General features: G+C 34.2%; 1 protein-coding gene and 1 long non-coding RNA gene across 7 annotated transcripts in view; both read left to right on the forward strand.

Annotated features, from left to right (window-relative positions):
- LOC132736653 (opioid growth factor receptor-like protein 1) overlaps positions 1-3,926 on the forward strand; it is a 33,479-nt gene extending 29,553 nt beyond the window's left edge. For 5 of the 6 annotated variants that reach the window (XM_060723834.1, XM_060723836.1, XM_060723839.1 and 2 more), the window contains 2 exons: positions 1,428-1,579; positions 2,175-3,926. In XM_060723834.1, coding sequence (XP_060579817.1) covers positions 1,428-1,579; positions 2,175-2,436 — 414 coding nt within the window. In that variant the 3' untranslated portion in view covers positions 2,437-3,926. The remainder of the gene's footprint in view (positions 1-1,427; positions 1,580-2,174) is intronic. The other variant, XM_060723838.1, reaches the window with a different exon arrangement.
- Positions 3,927-11,194: 7,268 nt separating this feature from the next.
- Positions 11,195-19,692, forward strand: LOC132736651 (uncharacterized). Its single transcript, XR_009626606.1, has 4 exons — positions 11,195-13,558; positions 14,505-14,557; positions 14,856-15,022; positions 19,426-19,692. It is a non-coding gene; the product is annotated as an uncharacterized LOC132736651 (long non-coding RNA).
- Positions 19,693-21,291: the final 1,599 nt, after the last annotated feature.

The following is a 21,291-nucleotide window of genomic DNA, read 5'->3' on the forward strand; positions in this document are numbered from 1 at the left end:
AAATCTGGAAATGCCAATGAGATGTATGCATACTACATAACTAATCAAGGGCCATAAATCTGAGTTATAAGTATCTGACTGGAACAAGGCGACTATATGCATATATCCTCTTAGTATCCCATAAAGTTTCATTGAATTCCAGCCAGTAGTAGCAGAGAAGTAGCGAGGAAACAACTATTTTTCTATATGGATACTGCATAACTAATCAAGGGCCATAACTCTGAGTTAAAGTGTCTGACCGGAACAAGCCGACGATATGCGCATCTCCTCTTGGTATTGAAGGTTCCCATAAAGTTTCGTTGAATTCCAGCCAGTAGTTGCAGAGAAGTAGTGCGGAAACGATTTTTACTCTATATGCATACTACATAACTAATCAAAGGCCATAACTCTGAGTTAAAGTGTCTGACCGAAACAAGCCGACGATATGCGCATCTCCTCTTGATATTGATGATTCCCATAAAGTTTCGTTGAATTCCAGCCAGTAGTTGCAGAGAACTACACCGGAAACGATTTTTACTCCATCTGCATATTGCATAACTAATCAAGGGCCATAACTCTGAGTTAAAGTGTCTGACCGGAACAAGCCGACGATATGCGCATCTCCTCTTGGTATTGATTATTCCCATAAAGTTTCGTTGAATTCCAGCCAGTAGTTGCAGAGAACTACTCCGGAAACGATTTTTACTCTATATGCTTACTACATAACTAAGCAAGGGCCATAACTCTGAGTTAAAGTGTCTGACCAGAACAAGCCGACGATATGCCCATCTCCTCTTGATATTGATGATTCCCCTAAAGTTTCGTTGAATTCCAGCCAGTAGTTGCAGAGAACTACTCCGGAAACAAAATTTTACTCTATATGCATTCTACATAACTTATCAAGGGCCATAACTCTGAGTTAAAGGGTCTGACCGAAACAGGCTGACGATATGCGCATCTCCTCTTGATATTGATGATTTCCATAAAGTTTCGTTGAATTCCAGCCAGTAGTTGCAAAGAACTACTCCGGAAACGAAGTTCGGACGGACGGACGGATGGACGGACGGACGGACTGACGGTCAGATGCGCATCTCCTCTTGATATTGATGATTCCCATTAAGTCGTTGAATTCCAGCCAGTAGTTGCAGAGAACTACTCCGGAAACGAAAATCGGACGAAATTCGGACGGACGGACGGACGGACGGATGGACGGACGGACGGACGGTCAGATGCGCATCTCCTCTTGATATTGATGATTCCCATAAAGTTTCGTTGAATTCCATGCCAGTAGTTGCAGAGAACTACTCCGGAAACGAAATTCGGACGGACGGACGGACAACGCCAAAACTATATCCCCCTCCCGATTCCATCGGCGGGGGATAATGATCATTAAAAGAATCACGTCATTTTATATTGACATCTATTAAAACAAATTTATCTTACTACAGAAAATTCGTGATTGTAAGGAGGCGCAAGATAGACTTTTACTATCGTACAAGATGATGTTAGATTTTTATGGAATGCAACTAGTTGGTACATATGGAACGACTTTGGTTAGGACAAAGGCTAATTATAAAGAAAGAATGGAACATCTAAACAAGTGATATTTTGCTTTTCAAAATATTTTGGCTGATACTAGTAATGTTCAAAATGCGTAAAAAGGACACATTCGAATTCTATAACAATAAGGATAGCTTTGTCGCAGTTTTCATTTAAAACCCGATGTTGTGAAAACAAATTGCTTGCGATAGTAAAGACTATTTTGTAGATTGGTCTACATTGTTTCTACATCAAATATTGCCACAAACAAAAGATTGAAATGTATATACTAGATATGCTTACAAAATTCTACAAAATATTTCTTAAAAAACTAAATGTTGATAGAGGTCTAAGTAATTTTATGAAAATATTGATACATGTATGATGAAGAATAAATTACAATATTAAGACCTACCGTTATGATCACTCGTTAATTTCAATAATATTTCTTGCCTGACTAAAATTACAATATTGAATCACTTGAATAATCATACCGTCCAAATTAGTTGGTTTCTAATTAAAAGCAGACGAGGATTCATTACAACCAATGTAAAAGTAGTCTCAAGGCACACAATAATATTTTTCATGCAAATTGCTGATGATAATAATGATAATAATGATGATCATGTACTCAATTGATTTCTTTGTATTTTCAGATCTGAGCACAATCGTGACAGAATTACAAGAATTCTTAAATGCCTAGGGGAACTAGGATTTGAACATATTAAAAAAGATTTGATCCAGAACATAACAATCGACATTTGGTTAAAAACATTCAATGCCATAAACTTACAGGAAATTTGTCGCAATTACTGGATTGAAATTTTGAAGGACCCAAAGGAGAGAGCGAAAACGAAAGAATTACTCAAGAACGGAATCAAATTTCGTTCACAACATTTCGCTAGTAACACGCGATAATTATCGCCTCTAAAGGGCGAAATTTAGTACTGAATTTCGCATGTCTTAAATTTCGCTAGTCTCTCACGCGATAATTATCGCCCTTTCAAAAGACCAGAGACACTTATACTAGCGAAATTTAACAATTTCGCCTCGATAATTATCGTCTTAATTTTCGTATGTTGTGTGTTTCTCACGCGATAATTATCGCCTTGAAGGGCGCTAATTATCGCATGAGAGACTAGCGAAATTTAATACATGCGAAATTTAGTACCAAACTTCGCCCTTCGAAATTATGGCGGGAAAAAACACGTGTTAACGGTGTTACGGTAACACTGTCAGCTGTGTCTTCACCGGTAAAAATGGGGTGTCACTTTTTGCAATCGTTGTCATTTTGGTGAAGGGATCGTTGTGAAGGTGTGCTACCACTAAATTATCAGATAGTTTTATAGCGTTATTCTCTCATATAAACTGGTATTCATTTGTGTTTGAACGTGCATTGTGCTTGCGTAAATTGTGTTATAAGCATAGAAATTGATATTTAAAAACAGTTGGATTTTTTTCATTCGGGCATCTAAATTATTTTTTAAATCTAAATATTGTTATAATGATAATGATTAATTAAGTTTTGAAAATAAAATCATTTGTGAATTCGGTTAATTCCAAAACATAAATGAACAGGGATTTTTAAAGTTCGTTTGTTAATTTGCAAACAAATAAAAGGTCATTTTTAGCTCGACTATTCGCAGAATAATCGAGCTAATGCAGTCACCTATTTGTCGGCGTCGGCGTTCCTGTTCCTGAAATTCTTGGTTAAGTTTTTGTATGTAAGCTGGTATCTCCATAACTACTGAAGGGAATGGATTGAAACTTCACACACTTGTTCTCTGTGATTATCTAAGATGATTCGCACAAGTCCCATAACTCTGATTTGCTTTTTTACATAATTATGCCCCTTTTTCGACTTAGAAATTCTTGGTTAAGTTTTTCCGTGTAAGCTGGTATCACCATAACTACTGAAGGGAATGGATTGAAACTTCAAACACTTGTTCTCTGTGATTATGTTAGATGAATGGCACAAGTCCCATAACTCTGGTTTGCTTTTTTGCATAATTATGCCCCTTTTTTGACTTAGAAATTCTTGGTTAAGTTTTTGTATGTAAGCTTGTATCTCCATAACTAATGAAGGGAATAGATTGAAACTTCACACACTTGGTCTCTGTGATTATCTAAGATGATTGGCACAAGGCCCATAACTCTGATTTGCTTTTTTGCATAATTATGCCCCTTTTTTTACTTAGAAATTCTTGGTTAAGTTTTTGCGTGTAAGCTGGTATCTCCATAACTACTGAAGGGAATGGATTGAAACTTCACACTCTTGTTGTCTGTGATTATCTAAGATGATTGGCACAAGTCCCATAACTCTGATTTACTTTTTCGCATAATTATGCCCCTTTTTCGATTCATAAATTCTTGGTTAAGTTTTTGTGTGTAAGCTTGTATCTCCATAACTACTGAAGGGAATGTATTGAAACTTGAAGGGTTTGTACCTTTTCAGACAATTTTATGTATTCATATAGGTAAGCATTATTATTCTCAATGAAACACCCTTGTGCCAAATTTTCGAATAGTCGAGCGTTACTGTCCTCCGACAGTTCTTGTTATATAAATGGTTTTACCAGAGGTGACTATAAGTTTACCCTCCGTCCTTCCGGGCTACCGAAAAGAGGTGGGGGATGACTTAACTGTAAACAGAACACAAAAGAACAAAAGTTCATTCCGTAACAAACGAATAAGTGGCTCTTTGCCCTCTATTAAACAATAGAAATGGCCCCTTATTCCAATCTGGCCGGACGTCCGTCCTTCCGTTTGTGTCACGAACACACATTTTTTTAGGAAACATTTTCAAATTTTGTATATGACTTGTAGATCATTGTTAAATATGTGCAAGTCACACTTATCATTATACTGTTTATAACTAACATTACATTATTCACGTTGCTAAAATAACGTAATATAGGCACAGACTAAGTAAGATTTGAGGCGAACTACTCCTACAGTTCTCTAGCAAACATTTTAAAATTTAGTATATGTCTTTCAGGTGGGTTGAAGGTGTGCAGGCCATATATTTAATGCTTAATTTGTAATTACGTTACCGTCTTTTGTGTTATCGAACAACATAATACATTTTCGCTACAAGTTTATTTCACAAATTTCTCCCACAGTTTTTGAGCAAACATATTCAGATTTGGAATATGTCTTGTAAATGGGATGAATATGTGCAAGACTCATTTATTTTCACTCGGTTTTGTAATTTACGTTACGCCATTTCCGTTACCATATAACATAATGAAACTGCTGTGTAAGTTTGTGTCACCAACTACTCATACAGGTTTTCATCAATCATTTTCAAATTTAGTTTGTACGTAAAATGTGCAAGACACATATATTTTCGTCGATCTGTTTGGAACATATGTTCTGGTATTTCCGTCACTATATAACATAATATAGATGCAGTATTGTAAGTTTGTGTCGCAAAATACTTTTTCATGTTTTGAGAAAACATTTTCCAAATATACTTGTATGCCGTTTAGATGGTTTCAAGATGTGCAAGACACATTGTTTTGTCGGTCTGTTTGTAATTTTCTTTTCGCTTTAGTCAACTCCAGGTAAGTTGGTCATAGTGTTAACTATCAATTTGTTGGCAGGGGTAATAAAGTCACATTTAAAGAAGTTCTAGTTACATTTAAAGGCACATTTATTGCCGGCTTACGCGTTATTACATAGTAATGTACAAAAGAAGATTATGTTGCTAGTGCTAAAAAGATGAAATAAAGTGCTAAAGAAAGAAAGAATAGACTATGAATTGTATAGATAGGTAGATGTAAGAGGTTAGAAAGGTTTATTGATTTGTAAAATAAAATACGTCACCTATAAATTTGTAATAGATTGATCAAGTACTTTACATTTTAATGTTGAATATTGATATGTAAATGTATTTCTTGTATGTTCATGAATAAGACTGAAATAACCTATAAATTTATCTTCAAATTATCATGTTTTCATTACGAATAATACAATTGTTTACCAGCATATTGTAATATCATATTTTACAAATAAATAAAATAGTCAGCATTGACAGAGTTATTGCCCTTGATTCAGTGGAAATTGGCTAATCTGGTGGCTTTTGAGACAGGCGTTTTAGATATTTCGTGTGGCATTTTTTGACAATGTATCCAGTCAAATCTGGTGCCCAAAGAAAAAGACGTTCTAAATGTTTCATGTAGCAAACTTTGACAATATCTCCAGCGCAATCAACAGTACCTGTTGTAGGGACGTTCTATATATTTCATTAGCAATCCATGATAATATCTCATGCCAAATCTGGTACATGTAGAGATATGCGTTCTTGATGTAATATATGGCAATCTTTTACAAAGTCTCCAGTCTCAGTGCCTGAAAATATAGAAATTTTAGATACTTTATTTGGCAATCTTTGAAAATATCTGCAGCCAAAATCTGATACATGTACAGCTATGTATTCTTGATGTTTTATGTGGCAATGTTAGACTATGTCTCCAGGCAAACCTGGTGCCTTTAGATATAGGCGTTCTAGATATTTCATGTGGCAATATTTGACATTGTTTTCAGGTAAATCTGGCACCTTTTGAGGCAAGGTTCTAGATATTTCATGCAGCAATCTTTGAAATATCTCCATCGAAATCTAGAATATGTAGAGATATGCGTTCTTGATATTTAATATGGCATTCTTTCACAATTTCTCTTGTCAAATCTGGTACTTGTAGAGAAAATAGTTCTAAATATTTCATATGGCAATCTTTGACAATCTCTGCTGCCATATCTGGTGACTGTAGGGATAGACGTTCTCTATATTTCATGAGCAATCTATGATAATGTCTCAAGCCAAATCTAGTATGTGTAAAGATATGCGTTCTTTATGTTTTATGTGTCTTAGGGAATGTATCCAGCCTAATATGCTACCTGAGTTTAAGATATAACATGTGGCAATCGTTGGCAATAACTCCTGGTTAAATTAAGAGATACGCCTTCTTGATATTTTATTTGGCAATCATTGACAGTGTCTCAAGTCAAATATGTTTCTTTTAGAAACATGCATTCTAGATATTTTGTGTTGTAATCATTGACAATATCACCAGCCAAATCTAATACATGTAGAAATAGGCGATCTAGATATTTCATGTGGCAATATTTGGAAGTGTCGTCACTGAAATGTGGTACATATGGACATTGACGCTCCAGGTATTTCATGTGGCAATCTTTGACCATGTCTCCAGTCAAACCTTGTGCCTACAGAGAAAGGCGTTCTAGATATTCCATGTGGCTATCTTTGGCAATAACTGTGGTTAAATCTGGTATATTTAGAGATACACCTTCTTAATATTTAATGTGGCAATCTTTGAAGCTGTCTCTAGTGAAAGTTGTTGCTTTCTATTTTTTTATGTTGCAATCATTCTCAAGCCAAATCTAGTACATGTAGAAATAGGCGATCGAGAAATTTGATGTGGCAATCTTTGGCAATGTTTCCAGTCAAACCTTGTGCCTTTAGAGATAGATGTTGCATATATTTCATGTGGCAATTTCTGACAGTATTTCCAGTCAAATCTGGTTTCCTTTAAAGGCAGGCCATCTAAATATTTTATGTGTTAGTCTTTGACAATGTGTCCAGCCAAATCTGGTTTATTTTGAGACTGGCGTTTTAGATATCACATGTGACATTCTAGATAATGTCTCAAGCGAAATCCGGTACATGTAGAGGTATTTTCTTGATATTTTTATGTGGCAATATTTGACATGTCTCTAGCCAAATCTAGTTCCCGTACACATTGAGGTTGTAGATATTGTAAGTTGCAATCTTTGGCAGTGTCGCCAGTGAAATGTGGTACATATAGAGATTGAATTTCGGCAAATTTTGACAATGTCTCCGGGCACATCTGACATCTTTTCAGGTAGGCGTTTCCGAAAATGAATGTGGCAGTCTTTGCAATATCTCCTGTGAAATCTAAAACATATAGAGATGTGCAATCTTGGTATTTAATGTGTCAATCTTTGACAATATATCTAGACAAATCAGGTACCTGTAAAGATAGCAGATGTATAGATTTAATGTGGCAATCTTTGACAATGTCTCCAGGCAAATCAGGCACCTTTTGAGGCAGGCGTTCCCGATAATGAATGTGGCAATCTTTGAAATATCTCCAGTGAAATCTAGAATATGTAAAGATATGCAGTCTTGATATTTAATGTGTCAATCTTTGACAATATAAATAGACAAATCAGGTACCTGTAAAGATAGCAGTTGTATATTATTTATTGTGGCAATCTTTGGCAATCTCTCTAGCCAAATATTGAGATATGCGATCTTGATATTTCATGTGGCAATCTTTGACGATGACTCCAGTAAAATTTGGTGCCTTTAGAGATAGGCGTTATATATATTTCATGTAGCAATATTTGACAATGTCTCCTGTCAAATCTGGTACATATAGAGATATGCGTTCCTGATATTTCATGAAGCAATCTTTCAAAAGGTCTCTAGTCAAATATGATGCCTTTAGAGATAGCCGTTCTAGATATTTCTTGTGGCAATCTTGACAATGTCTCTAGTCAAACCTGATGCCTTTAGAGATAGGCGTTTTAAAGTTTTCATGTGACAATCTATGACAATGTCTCCAGTCAAACTTGGTACTTTTATGGAATCTTATTTTAGACGTAACTTGTGTAAATCTTTAAAAATGTCTCCAGTCCAATCTGGTACATTTGCAGATATGCTTTTCTGATATCTAATAGTTTTGACCGTCTCTCGAGTCAAATATTTTTCCTTTTGCAAAATGCATTCTAGATATTTCACGTCGCAATCTTTGACAATGTCTCCAGCCAAATCCTGGTACATACTGAGATATGCGTTCTAAATATTTCATGTGGCAATCTTTGACAAAGTATCCTGTCAAATCTGGTACATATAGAGATATGTGTTTTTGATATTTAATGTGGCAGTCTTTGACAATGTATCCAGCCAAATCTGGTTCATATAGAGATATCCGTCCTAGATATTTCATCTGGCAACCTTTGACAATGTTTCCTTTCAAATCTAGGACATATAGAGATAGGCGGTCTTGCTATTTCATGTAGGAATCATCGACAATGTTTCGAGCCAAATCTGGTACCAGTAAAGACTGGCGTATTAGATATAACATGTAGCCATCTAGATAATGTCTCAAGCCAAATCCGGTGCATGTATCTAGGAATGTGTTCTTGAGGCAATGTTTGGCTATGTTTCCATCAAAATCTGGTTCCCGTACAGATTAGAGTTGTACATGTTTCATTAGGAATTATTTGACAGTATCGCTAATGAAATTTGGTACATATAGAGATTGAAATTCCAAATATTTCATGTGGCAACCTTTGACAATTTCTCGAAGCAAATCTGATATCATTCTGTATGGACTATTGTTTTAGAAATAACTTGTGGCAATCTTTGACAATGTCTCCTTTCCAATCTAATACATTTTTAGATATGTGTTTCTGATATTGTATGTGGCAATCTTTGACAGTGTCTCCAGTCAAATATTTTGCCTTTTGAAATATGCATTCTAGATATATCATGTAGCATTCTTTGACAATTTCCCCAGCCAAATCTGGTACATACAGAGATATGCGTTCTATATATTTCATGTGGCAATCTTTGACACTGTCTCCTTTCAAATCTGGTACATATAGAGATATGCGCTCTTAACATTTCATGTAGCAATCTTTGAAAACGTCACTAGTCAAACATGATGCCTTAAGAGATAGGCGTTCTAGGTATTCCATGTAGCAATTTTTGACAATGTCCCCAGCCAAATTTGGTACATATATCGATAGGCGTTCTAGATATTTAATGTGGCAATCTTTGATAGTGTATCCAGCCAAATCTGGTATATATGGAGATAGGCGTTCTAGATATTTCATGTAGCAATATTTGACAATGTCTCCTATCGAATCTGGTACATATAGAAATTTCCTTTCTTGATATTCCATATAGCAATCTTTGACAATGTATCCAGCCAAATCTGGTATATATAGAGATATGCATTCTAGATATTTCATGTGGCAATCTTTGACAGTGTCTTCTTTCAAATCTGGTGCAAATAGAGATAGGCGGTCTTGATATTTCACGTAGCAATCTTTAACAATGTTTCTAGCCAAGTCTGGTACCTGTCAAGACTGGTGTTTAAGATATAACATATAGCCATCTAGATAATGTCTCAAGCCAAATCAGGTATACGTAGAGGTATATGTGTTCCTGATATTACTATGTGGCAATGGTTGTCTATGCTTCCAGCCAAATCTGGTTCCCTTACACATTAGAGTCCTAGATGTTTCATTAGACATTATTTGACAGTGTCGTTAGTGAAATATGGTACATATAAATGTTGAAGTTCCAGGTATTTCGCGTGGCAATCTATGACAGTTTTTCTAGTATAACTTCGTGCCTTTATATGTAGACGTTGTAGACATTCCATGTGGCAATCTTTCACAATATCTCCAGCCAAATCTGGTTCATTTTTGAGGCAGGCGTTCTAGATATTTCATGTGGCAATCTATAACAATGTCTCCAGTCAAATCTGGTACCTGTATGGACTTTTGTTTTAGACATAAAATGTGGCATTCTTTGACAATGTCTCCCAATTTCAAAGATTGTCACAATTTATGTCTAAAACAATAGTCCATGCAGGTACCAGATTTGACACAAGACATTGTCAAAGATTGCAACATTAAATATCTAGAACGCCTGGGCTGTATATGTACCAGATTTGGCTGGAGACATTGTCAAAGATTGCTACATGAAATATCATCAACGCATATTTCTATATGTACAAGATTTAAAAGGAGTCTTGTCAATGATTCCCACATGAAATATCTAGAACGCCTATTTCTTAAGGCATCATGTTTGACTTAAGACATTTCAAAGATTGCTACGTGAAATATCAAGAACGCAAATCTCTATATGTACCAGATTTTATAGGAGACATTGTCAAAGATTGCTACATGAAATATCATGAACGCATATCTCTATATGTACCAGATCAGAGAGGAGACAATGCCAAAGATTGCCACATGAAATATCTAGAACGCCTATCTCTAAAGGCATCATGTTTGACTAGAGACATTGTCACTGATTGCCACGTGAATATCAAGAACGCATAAATTTATATGTACCAAATTTGACTTGAGATATTGTCAAAGATTGCAAGATGAAATGTCTAGAACGTCTATCTGGATATATACCAGATTTGACTGGAGATATTGTCAAAGATGCTAAATGAAATAATATGAATGCATATATCTATATGTAACAAGAATTGATGGGAGACATTGTCAAAGATTGCCACAAGAAATATCAAGAACCCATATCTCTATATGTGCCAGATTTGGCTGGAGACATTGTCAAAGATTGCCATGTGAAATATCTAGAACGCCTATCTCTAAAGGCATCATGTTTGATTAGAGACATTGTCAAAGATTGCTACGTGAAATATCAAGAACGCAAATCTCTATATGTACCAAATTTGACTTGAGACATTGTCAAAGATTGCCACATGAAATGTCTAGAACGTCTATCTCTATACGTACCATATATGGCTGGAGACACTTTCAAAGATTGCCACATGCAATATCTAGAATGCTCATCGATATATGTACCGGATTTGGCTGGAGGCATTGTGAATGATTGCCAGATGAAATATCATGAGTGCATATCTCTATATCCAGCAAAATCTGGTACATTTTTAGATATGCGTTCTTGATATTTCATGTTGCAACATTTGACGATGTCTCCAGTTAAACTTGGTGCCTTTACAGATAGACGTTCTAGATATTTTATGTGGCATTTTGTGACAATGTCTCCAGCCAAATCTGGTACCTATATGGACTATTGTTTTAGACATCACTTGTGGCAATCTATGACAATGTCTCCATTCCGATCTGGTACATTTACAGATATGCCTTTCTGATATTTTATGTCGCAATCTTTGTCTCCAGTCAAATACTAGTATATTGGCTTTCGAAAAATGCATTCTAGATATTTCATGCAGCAATCTGACAATGTCTTCAGACAAATCTGGTACCTGTATGAACTATTGTTTTAAACATAACTTGTGGCAATCTTTGACAACGTCTCGAGTCCGATCTGGTACATTTACAGACAAGCATTTCTGATATTTTATATTGCAATGTTTGACAATGTCTCCGGTCAAATATGTTGCCTTTTGTAAAATGCATTCGAGATATTTCACGTAGCAATCTTTGACAATATCTGTAGACAAATCTTGTATCTCTTAAGAAAGAAGTTGTATATATTTAATGTGGCAATCTTTGACAATGTCTCCAGCGAAATCTGGTACATATAAAGATATGAGTTCATGACATTTTATGTAGCAATCTATGACAATGTCACTTGTCAAACCTGGTGCCTTTAAAGATATGCGTTCTAGATATTTCATGTAGCAATCTTTGACAATATCTCCAGTCATATCTGGTACATGTCGACATTGGACTTGTAGATAGTTCATTAAGCAGTCTTTGACAAGGTCTTCTGTTACATTTGATGCATATAGAAATTGATGTTCCAGATATTTCATTTGGTAATGTACGACAATGTCTCCATCCAAATCTGGTACCTGTAAATGTATGCGTTAAAGATATTACATGTGGCAATCTTTGACAATGTCTACAGCCTAATCTGGGACTTGTAGAGATTGGCGTTGTAGATTTTTCATATGGCAATCTTTGACAATGTATCTAGCAAAATCTGGTACCTTTTGTTCAAAGTTAGCGTTTTAGATATCTCTAGAACGCCTGCCTAAAAATGAACCAGATTTGGGTGCAGACATTTTCAGCAATTGCGACATGAAATATCTCCAACGGCACTAGATTTGACTGGAGACATTATTTTAGATTGCCACATTTAATATCTAGAACGCCTGCCTCAAAAGAAACCAAATTTGCCTGGAGATATTGTCAAAGATTGCCACATGAAGTATCTGAAACGCCTATATCTAGAGGCACCAGGTTTGACTAAGTGGGTAATTTGATATAGATATAGATTGATATAGATCAGTTTGATATGCATACCACTTACTGTGGTATTTGACACTGACACAGTATCAATTAACAATAATGAAAATAACATAATAATTAAGGTGCTATTCAATAATGTTGTGATTGCACAAGTACGATTTAATTACTTCGAAATCAATACCATTATAACAATTTTGAGATAGATAAATTATAGTACATAACATAACTCTTAAATGACTAATCGAACAATGTCATCGAACAGTACAATTTTTATTGTATAATTCAAAATATATCTTCCATTTATTTGTTATAATCATGTATTTGTCATATTGTATCATAGTTTGGAGACCTATCTGTTGAAAATGTGTCAGGGTTAAATCGTATACATATACATGCACAGTGCGTTAACTGGAGTGCGGGTATTAGTTACCCGCACTCCAGAGCTAGCCCATTGATTGGCTCATTTTTGCTGGGGTTTACATACTGTGACGGCAGAGAAAGGGAAAGCGACAGAAATGTCATATTCAGATGTTCGTTCATTAGTTCATTTTTGCCGGGGTTTCATATTGTGACAACAGGGAACGTGCTTTTATGTTTGACTATGATACAAAAGAGAAAGAACACCAAAACACTCGGCAATCTGATTAATACTCGGGGGCTACGCCCCCTCGTACTAATCAGATAACCTCGTGTTTCGGTGCTCTTTCTATAACTTGTTTTATGACACTACCCACTTATTTTTAGAGTTAACGAGTACAGTTATGGTAGAAAACATTATAATAAGTTTAAGTGGGCCGATGTGGTAAAGGGCTCATTTGATTGGGATTGAAATGTCTTGGTGCCGAAATGACTAGAAATCGGATATTTTAGTGGTGCCATACCTTTGCATGGATCCCGTCGCACCGATTGCAAAAAGGAAATCTGAAAAAATGGCAGAGACTGAAGACTTTTTGGACATTTTTGTCACACAATTATTCATGGACGGTCTGACAAATTCGGAAATTCAGACACTTCTGAAACTTACTAAGAGGATACATGTTAGGTAAATATATAGTTTTATTTTCAAATTTTTCATATAAAGTGAGACATCATACAATCAATCCTATGACAGAAAGTTTTTCAACCAGTGATGTGTTTATATAAAATAAGGAAACAGCAGACGCTCACAGTATTTTGTCCATCGTATATACATGCCCTATATTCGTTAACTTAGTTAACGAATTGTGGTATTGTTATATCTTGTTAAAAGAGAGTGGAATATGTGTGACTGTGTCAAGTGATTCTTAAACCAACTAAAACTAGTGGTAGGATATTTTGGTCCGGAAGTTTAAATCAGATATACATGCAAAAACCATGTGTGATAAATAGTAATGACATTTTTTGTTACAGCTTTTTGGAGAAATTACCACAAGGTTATGAATTCTATGTAACTTTTACTGTTTTTAAATATAAAAAAGATATAGCTTTTTACCCTTTATACTAAATTGACGAATTTGTTTATATGTTAGCCTGTCAAACTGTTGAACTGATACCATGATGAATATTTCTGCTTAATAATTTATTAGTTTTAAAACGTATGTGTCTGATCAAAGAATACTTAAATGCAATATTGATTGTATAATTTCAAAATATATACATCCTGAGAAACTAATGAAATTCATTGATCATAAAGAAATCGAAGCATTCTCAGATTTTGAATATCAATGCAAAAAGTCTATATGTGCATGACTTAAGTATGTTATTTTTTTTATAGGAAATGGTACAAAAATTGCTGGCATCCATAGAATGTATTTTCAAACAATCTTTCAGATTTTATAACTTAGCATTTTGGCTTTAAATCCACTGTAGTTGACTAATATTATCAAATATCAACTGAAAATAAAGGTATCACCAACATTTTAAAAATGAAAGTGTATATTTAAGCATTTATCTCTGTTATGTTTACTATGTTTGAGACCAGAAAATGTGAAGGTTTTTTGGTATTTCAGTTTGAAATACAAGGAAGTGGTCAGCGACTTGGATGTAAAATAATGCGTATAAGGTCTGTTATTCATTTATAATGGTTATAAGAGATGTAGATGATTCTGTTTTTGAATGAAAATATAGTCTTGATCAATATAAATTCTGCTATAATTAAAGTATACAATGACTCACAAGTGAGAAATTAAGAAAGCTACAAAATTACTGCATAATACGTTCAATCAAGTCATAAAATATCTCTTAATCATTATCAATTAAACATTAAAATTTATAATCTTAGTTCTTTATGCAACAAAATTTGTCTGGGAGTAAGAAGTTTTATAAAATATATTCATTTACAAAAATAAATGTGTTAACAGAATTCAACAGAATAAACAGAATTCTTCGTTTGATACATGAAGTGGACCCTGATGTTAACATGAGGAGAAGAAATTCCCGTACCATAATCTGGGACCAAATTTTATGATACATGTTGATGGTTATGATAAAAAAGATATAGACTCGCCATTCATGAAGCAATTTTTGGGTATGTATGTATTCAAAGAACTGACTGTTCTGATTTCACATAAACTGCCAATCTTGATAAGAAAGTAAAACAAATGACCTGCAGGGTTCTCTTTCTCATGAGGCATACAGTTATGCAACCTGTACCAATAGGGTATCATTGCTATTTCAACCTGGGACCTAACATTTAGGACCCAGTTTCAACATTTTCAAAGTTTATAAGAAAAAAACTTTTGATTTTACTCCAGTTACCGATCCTGACTTCAGAACCATGAGGCAAGTTACATACATATTCATAGTGGTAATTGTTTAGCCTGAGAACAACAATAAACATTATACATGGTATATAAAGGAGCTGATGAATGTCATAGTTTATTGATTAATCGTGAATTTAAATCATTAACATTCACATACTAACCTCGTGATATTTTCATGAATATCCTTTATATCCAATAACTTTTCATGCACCGGAAGGGCGGCATATTGAAAACGCTACGTATGTCTGTCTGTGTGTCCCCACATACACAACATTCATGTCCTGACTGTATTTTTGTCATGCATTGATGGATTTTAAAATAACTTAGTACAAATATCTACCACATCAAGATGATGTGTCGCGTTTAAGGCACAATCATGTCACTACCATAAAGGTCAAGGTTAGACTTAAGAGGTTGAAGGTACACCACTTACACAACATTATTGTCTAGACTGTATCTTTGCCATGTATTAAAGAATTTAAAAATAACTCTGCACAAATACCAACATCATGACAATTTGTCACGTTTAACGCCAATGCCACATCCTAAAAGGTCAAGGTCACACAGAAGTTGAAGGTACACATTTGTGTTCTGACTACAACATTGTCAGGCCTTGGTGGATTTTGAAATAATGTAGCATAAATGATTTACCACATCAAGACATCACGTCCAAGACCCATACCCATACCTTCAAGGTCAAGTTTGTAAGATTGCTGTGGATAGTAATTCATTTCGTAAGTTATGCTTATTATGCCTCTCTACCCCCTTCAAAATAGTGGGGGTATATTGCTTGGCATTTGTCTGTCTGTTGGTGCGTAGACCTAATGGTTTGCGATCAGTCACTAAAGAACGCTTAGGCATAGGAACTTCAATCTTTGTATGGGGTTGTTCATAACCAGAAGATGACCCCTAATGTTTTTGAGGTTTTTAGGTCAGAAGTCAAATTGACTTTGAATGCCAATTAATGGTTTCCAATTGATAACTCAACAACTCCTAGGATTTTGATCTTCAAACTACACAGGTGCATTGGTCTTGGTCTGTAGATGACTTGCTTGATACAAGAATCAAGGTCATATTGACCTTGTAGATAAAAAGGATTTCCAATGAATGACTTGACAACCCATCTTGCTTTTGGTCAGAAGATAACCTCATGAACTTTTTGGGTCAAGGGGTCAGAGGTGAAGATCACATTGACCATATAATTAATAACGGTTTCTGATTAATATCTCCATAACTCATGGGCCCTTTACCTTCAAACTTCACAGGTGCATTGGTATTGGCCAGTAGATAACCCCTATTGGTTCAAAGGTCTGAGTCACATTTGCCAGCTAGCTTACGGAACATCGGTGGTTCGACTCAGGTAACTGTCTGTGTCTGAATTAATTCACAGAAGGGCACCTTAAGCCTTTCAGCACTAGTTAAGCTGGAAAGTCGCCACATCACCAATAACATGTCGGTGCAACGTAAAATCCAATCAGACAAATAAAATGGAGTAAACACATTTAAAACTCTCGCCATGCAACATTTGCTAAAAAGTTTTTGTTTTTTTTCATCTTTACATGATAATATTTTTTTCTGAAAAATTCTTATAAGAAGAACTTAATGAAGATTTTACTTGTAGAGAAAAGACATAAAAACTATGCAAAGATGTAGTAGAAATAATGACCTAACCACTTTAATTATGACTGCTAGTTGACAATTCTTGCCCTGTTAGAGCATAGCACTTTTGAACTCAGTTGCTAAGACCATTTAAAGGGTATAATTATATATTTATGAAATATTTTTATAAAATTTATCAACAGTGAAATTAAAATGTTTTTTTTTTTTGTTTTTTTTTGGTACTTATTTTTTGTTGTTTTTTTTTTTTGTACTTTTTTGTTTTGTTTTGCATACATATTTTATTTTAGTTTGGAATACATATTTTTGTTTTGTTTTGCATACATATTTTTTTTTAGTTTTGCGTACATATTTTATTTTAGTTTTGCATATATAGTTTATTTTAGTTTTTCGTACATATGTTTTTTGTTTTGCATACATACTTTATTTAAGTTTTGCAAACATTTTCTATTTTAGTTTTTCATACATACTTTATTTTTGTTTTTTGTACATATTTTTACATGACGCCATTTGCCAAAGTAGAGGTTTGGATAGTTACGCCATTTGTAAAACACCATTTTCAAACACTTCGCCATCTGTAAATTACAGTACCTCATTTGCAAACGCCATTTGCAAATACCAAAATTTTCATTTATGGAGGCTGTTTCAATGTGTAGTGCAGTTTGTGACTGTATATAAAGCTGTTCTGAAACCATCATTTTTGTGATGGTGGATGAGCAGTGGCTATGCTTTCATGACTGTTCTGCTAAGGCGCTGTGCGTAAATTGACTGGCATTCGATGTGGGTGGTATGTGTGTATATATTCTCTCATTTCTATATATATATATATATATATATATTATATATATAATATATATATACAGTCGACTCTCGTTATCTCCGAAGTCATTGGACCGTCCAAAAATATGAATAACGAAATGTGCGAGATAACTATTGGGTTAGACAAGGCGAAACTGATTTTAACAAAAGACATGGTGCATACCTTATGTAAATAAATATAATATCCATGCCTTGTTTTCATAGCCTAGTCAATATTAAACAAAAGTAACATAGCCGGATGTTTACCAGCGGAAATACGGTGTCTTGTGATAAACATAGTGAGATTTTCTCAGAATCACCAATATAGTGAATCGATATCGGATATGGTTGGATCCGGATATCCTCCCGGGTTAATTTATTTCGGGTCTTTCTCGAGATTGTTCCATCCGCTGATTGATTTGGTGGTGATGTTGTGAACAATTTTGCAACGATAGCGTTTCTATATCTTTCACTTTTTTTTATTTACATTTAAAGCTCATAAATGAATTGGTACAAGTGTTCGAATATTTAAAAAGAATGTAAATTCACATCATTGTGGACATAAAGTCAATCGAAACACGCTAAATAGATTAACTTTTATAAAAACAGCTAAACTTGTTACAAAATAATCGACATTATGACACGCGGCTATTTAATTGAGGGCAATTTTGGGGACTTCCAAAATTTCATCGAGATTAACAAATATCGAGAAAAGCGATGTCGAGATAACGATAGTTGACGTGTATATATATATATATATATATATATATATATATATATATATATATAATATATATACTATATATATATATATATAGTCCCGCGGTGACGCAAAAGAAAGGTTCTGCAATATGGTGCCTCGTTGGTAACGTTTTGACATAAGGTGCATGCAAAATCCTTCATGGGGGTTTAGGAGATAAGGAAGCGGGCATGAAACCCAAGTCACAATTCTTTGACCTGTATATGTGACCCGACTTGAGCTGGCACACCTGGCATATAAGTTCTGCACATTTATGATGTTAGAAACTAACAGACATTTATTTGTAGGAAAGATTGACTGGTTTGAATGATCATTTAATATAGCTTTCTGGTCAAACCAACTCACAGTTTACTTTGTTAAGGCTACTATACTGTACTGTGTCAGGGAAATAGACTCTGTTGCTTGTAATTTCTGTATAACCAAAGGATTTGTATACATTTGAAACAATTATCTAACAAGTATTGTAGTATTTCGTTCGCATTAAGTACAAATTGCTTTTACTTTTCTACTCAAGACGGTCTGATTTCTTTGTTAATTAGCATCAAACATCTAAAGTATGTAATTCTGCGTTAATGCTGAAGAATGTATTTGTTGCCTCATATGCAATTCAAAAAATTGTATAAGAAAGCGATAGTAACTTCTACTTCTAGAAATGCCACAAGTCAAAAGCCTTGAAGAATATACACCAATAATTCAAGTCTCTTATTAGTTGATGGCTTAGTGTATTTCACCAATCTAACATATTTACTCTAACTTTCATACTTTATGCTTTTTAACAATATGACGGTCAAACAGGTATACTTATCAGTTAGTGATATTGTTTTTGACAAATAATTAAAACTGATACTAGGTCAACATACTTACACTTCACCAAAATTGTTGGTATTCATCATTCAGATAAATAACAAGACAAAACATTATTCTAGACTTAAGTACATGTGGTACATAATGATAAAGTACAAAATGTGTATGTTTATTTTTTCTGTATTTCAGGTACTAGAGATGATAAATTTTCTTCATTCGGAAAACATGGAAGCTACAACTTCTAACTTCCCAATCTATGAATAGAATGCTGAACAGTTCAAACAGATACTGGCAAACAATGGCAAAGAAATGACATCTACATGTACTGAAGCATTAAGTTTATACTAGTGGCTGAAACTTCGTGTTTAAAGGACATATATAATTGCATTATCACAAACCGTGTAGGCCATTAATGTATAATTATATATCACCATTTACATGCTGAGGACTTTGATTATATTTAACAAGCGTTTGTGAAGAAAGAATACGCAATAGCAAATGAGCAAACTTATTCTTTTTTTATTAATAGAAATTTAAAAAAAGATTAATGTTAATTTTTTTAAATTTGACTTTAAAAAATCCCAAAGACATATTAAAACAATACTTGGGAAAATAACTTGTTTTTCATTTTACAAAAATTCATAAAATCTCTACAATTGAATTTTTCCTCATAATAAAAAAAAAGATTTTGGCCCAAGATTAAACAATGGCTTTGCCCTCATACTAAACTAATACATTTTATAGCTGTCCAGACAAAATACCCCGTTTTTAAATATTTTGCCAGGGAATCTTGATAGTTTGGGAAGCAACTTTTTTCATTTGACTGAAGAAGAATATTTTACGGCTTTGGAATGGGTGGTCTATTTTTCTTTTCCCATGTTAAAAATTGACAAATTTGTTAAATAAACTGCAGTTTAAATTATTTTTTTTATGGCTAAAAGTTATGGTTTTATATTTGGAATGATGAGTTTGTTTATCAAATTTAAATGTATGCCTGACGATATTCTTGTAAATTGCTTTTCAGTCATTAATTATACTAATACAAAACCGTATCTTGTTTCCCTGTTGTTCTTTTGCGGCCCGAAACAAGGTTATTTGTTAAGGGTTGGCCAAGAATTTTTATGCCAGGGTCAACACTTTTTGTTCGGTGCGTTGTCCACTCTCGCCTTGAAAAATAACTTTGAAACAGTATTTTTTTGAAAGGAAATTTTGTTATTTTAAAAAATTTCAAAAATTGGTAGTCTTTTTTTTGGATACTTTGGGAAAATGTTTAATAATAATAACTTGTATCCCAAAGTAAAAAATATATCTCGCTGAAAACCATTTCACAACCATTTTGTAGCAGAGGCCAGTAAAGAGAAAGAGCAGTGTTCAAAAGAACTGTTAATTTTCATTACTTTTTTGAATTTTTTTCCCCTTTTGTAATACGGGCCCAATTTTACCATATTAATTTTTTCATGATATTATTAAGGCTTTTATTTTATTGACCGATGTTCCTTTTTCCCATGTTTGTATGAACTTAAGCTTTTTACTTTGAAATGAACCCACTTTGTTCAAGGGTTCATTGATGCCTTGATAGATTTTTAACCCACTGCTGTTATTTCAAAGGCTTTCTTTTTTAAAGGCTCGAATTTCTTTGAAAAAAAAGTAAAAAGTTATTGTTTAAAAGGGTCGCGGGCGGGCTATGCCCGTTACCGTTCCCGCCCAAAACTCTGCTACCCGCGATTATAACTTTTTAGTTTTTGCTGTTGTTATTGTTCTTTTCTTGACTTGGGCCACAAACAAATTCTTGGGGAAAAAGGGACCCTTCAGTAGGGGGACCACACATAAAACCTTGACCCTTTACCATTAAATTGACCTTTTTGACCTTTTCAATGTCAAAACCGTTCCAAATTTTTTGCCTTTGTTCTTTCGCTATTATTTGGCTGTTAACGTTGGTTATTTTGAAATGGATTTGCCTTCAAAACAATTTAAAGGCCATTAATTAATCTCAAGGAATAATTCCCTTAAAAAAATAAAAAAACTTAGGACAAGACCTTTTGGACCTTCCACTTA

This window comes from Ruditapes philippinarum, unplaced genomic scaffold, assembly GCF_026571515.1.
Source record: "Ruditapes philippinarum isolate M1 unplaced genomic scaffold, ASM2657151v2 ctg4184_1_1_1_1, whole genome shotgun sequence".
NCBI lineage: Eukaryota > Metazoa > Mollusca > Bivalvia > Venerida > Veneridae > Ruditapes > Ruditapes philippinarum.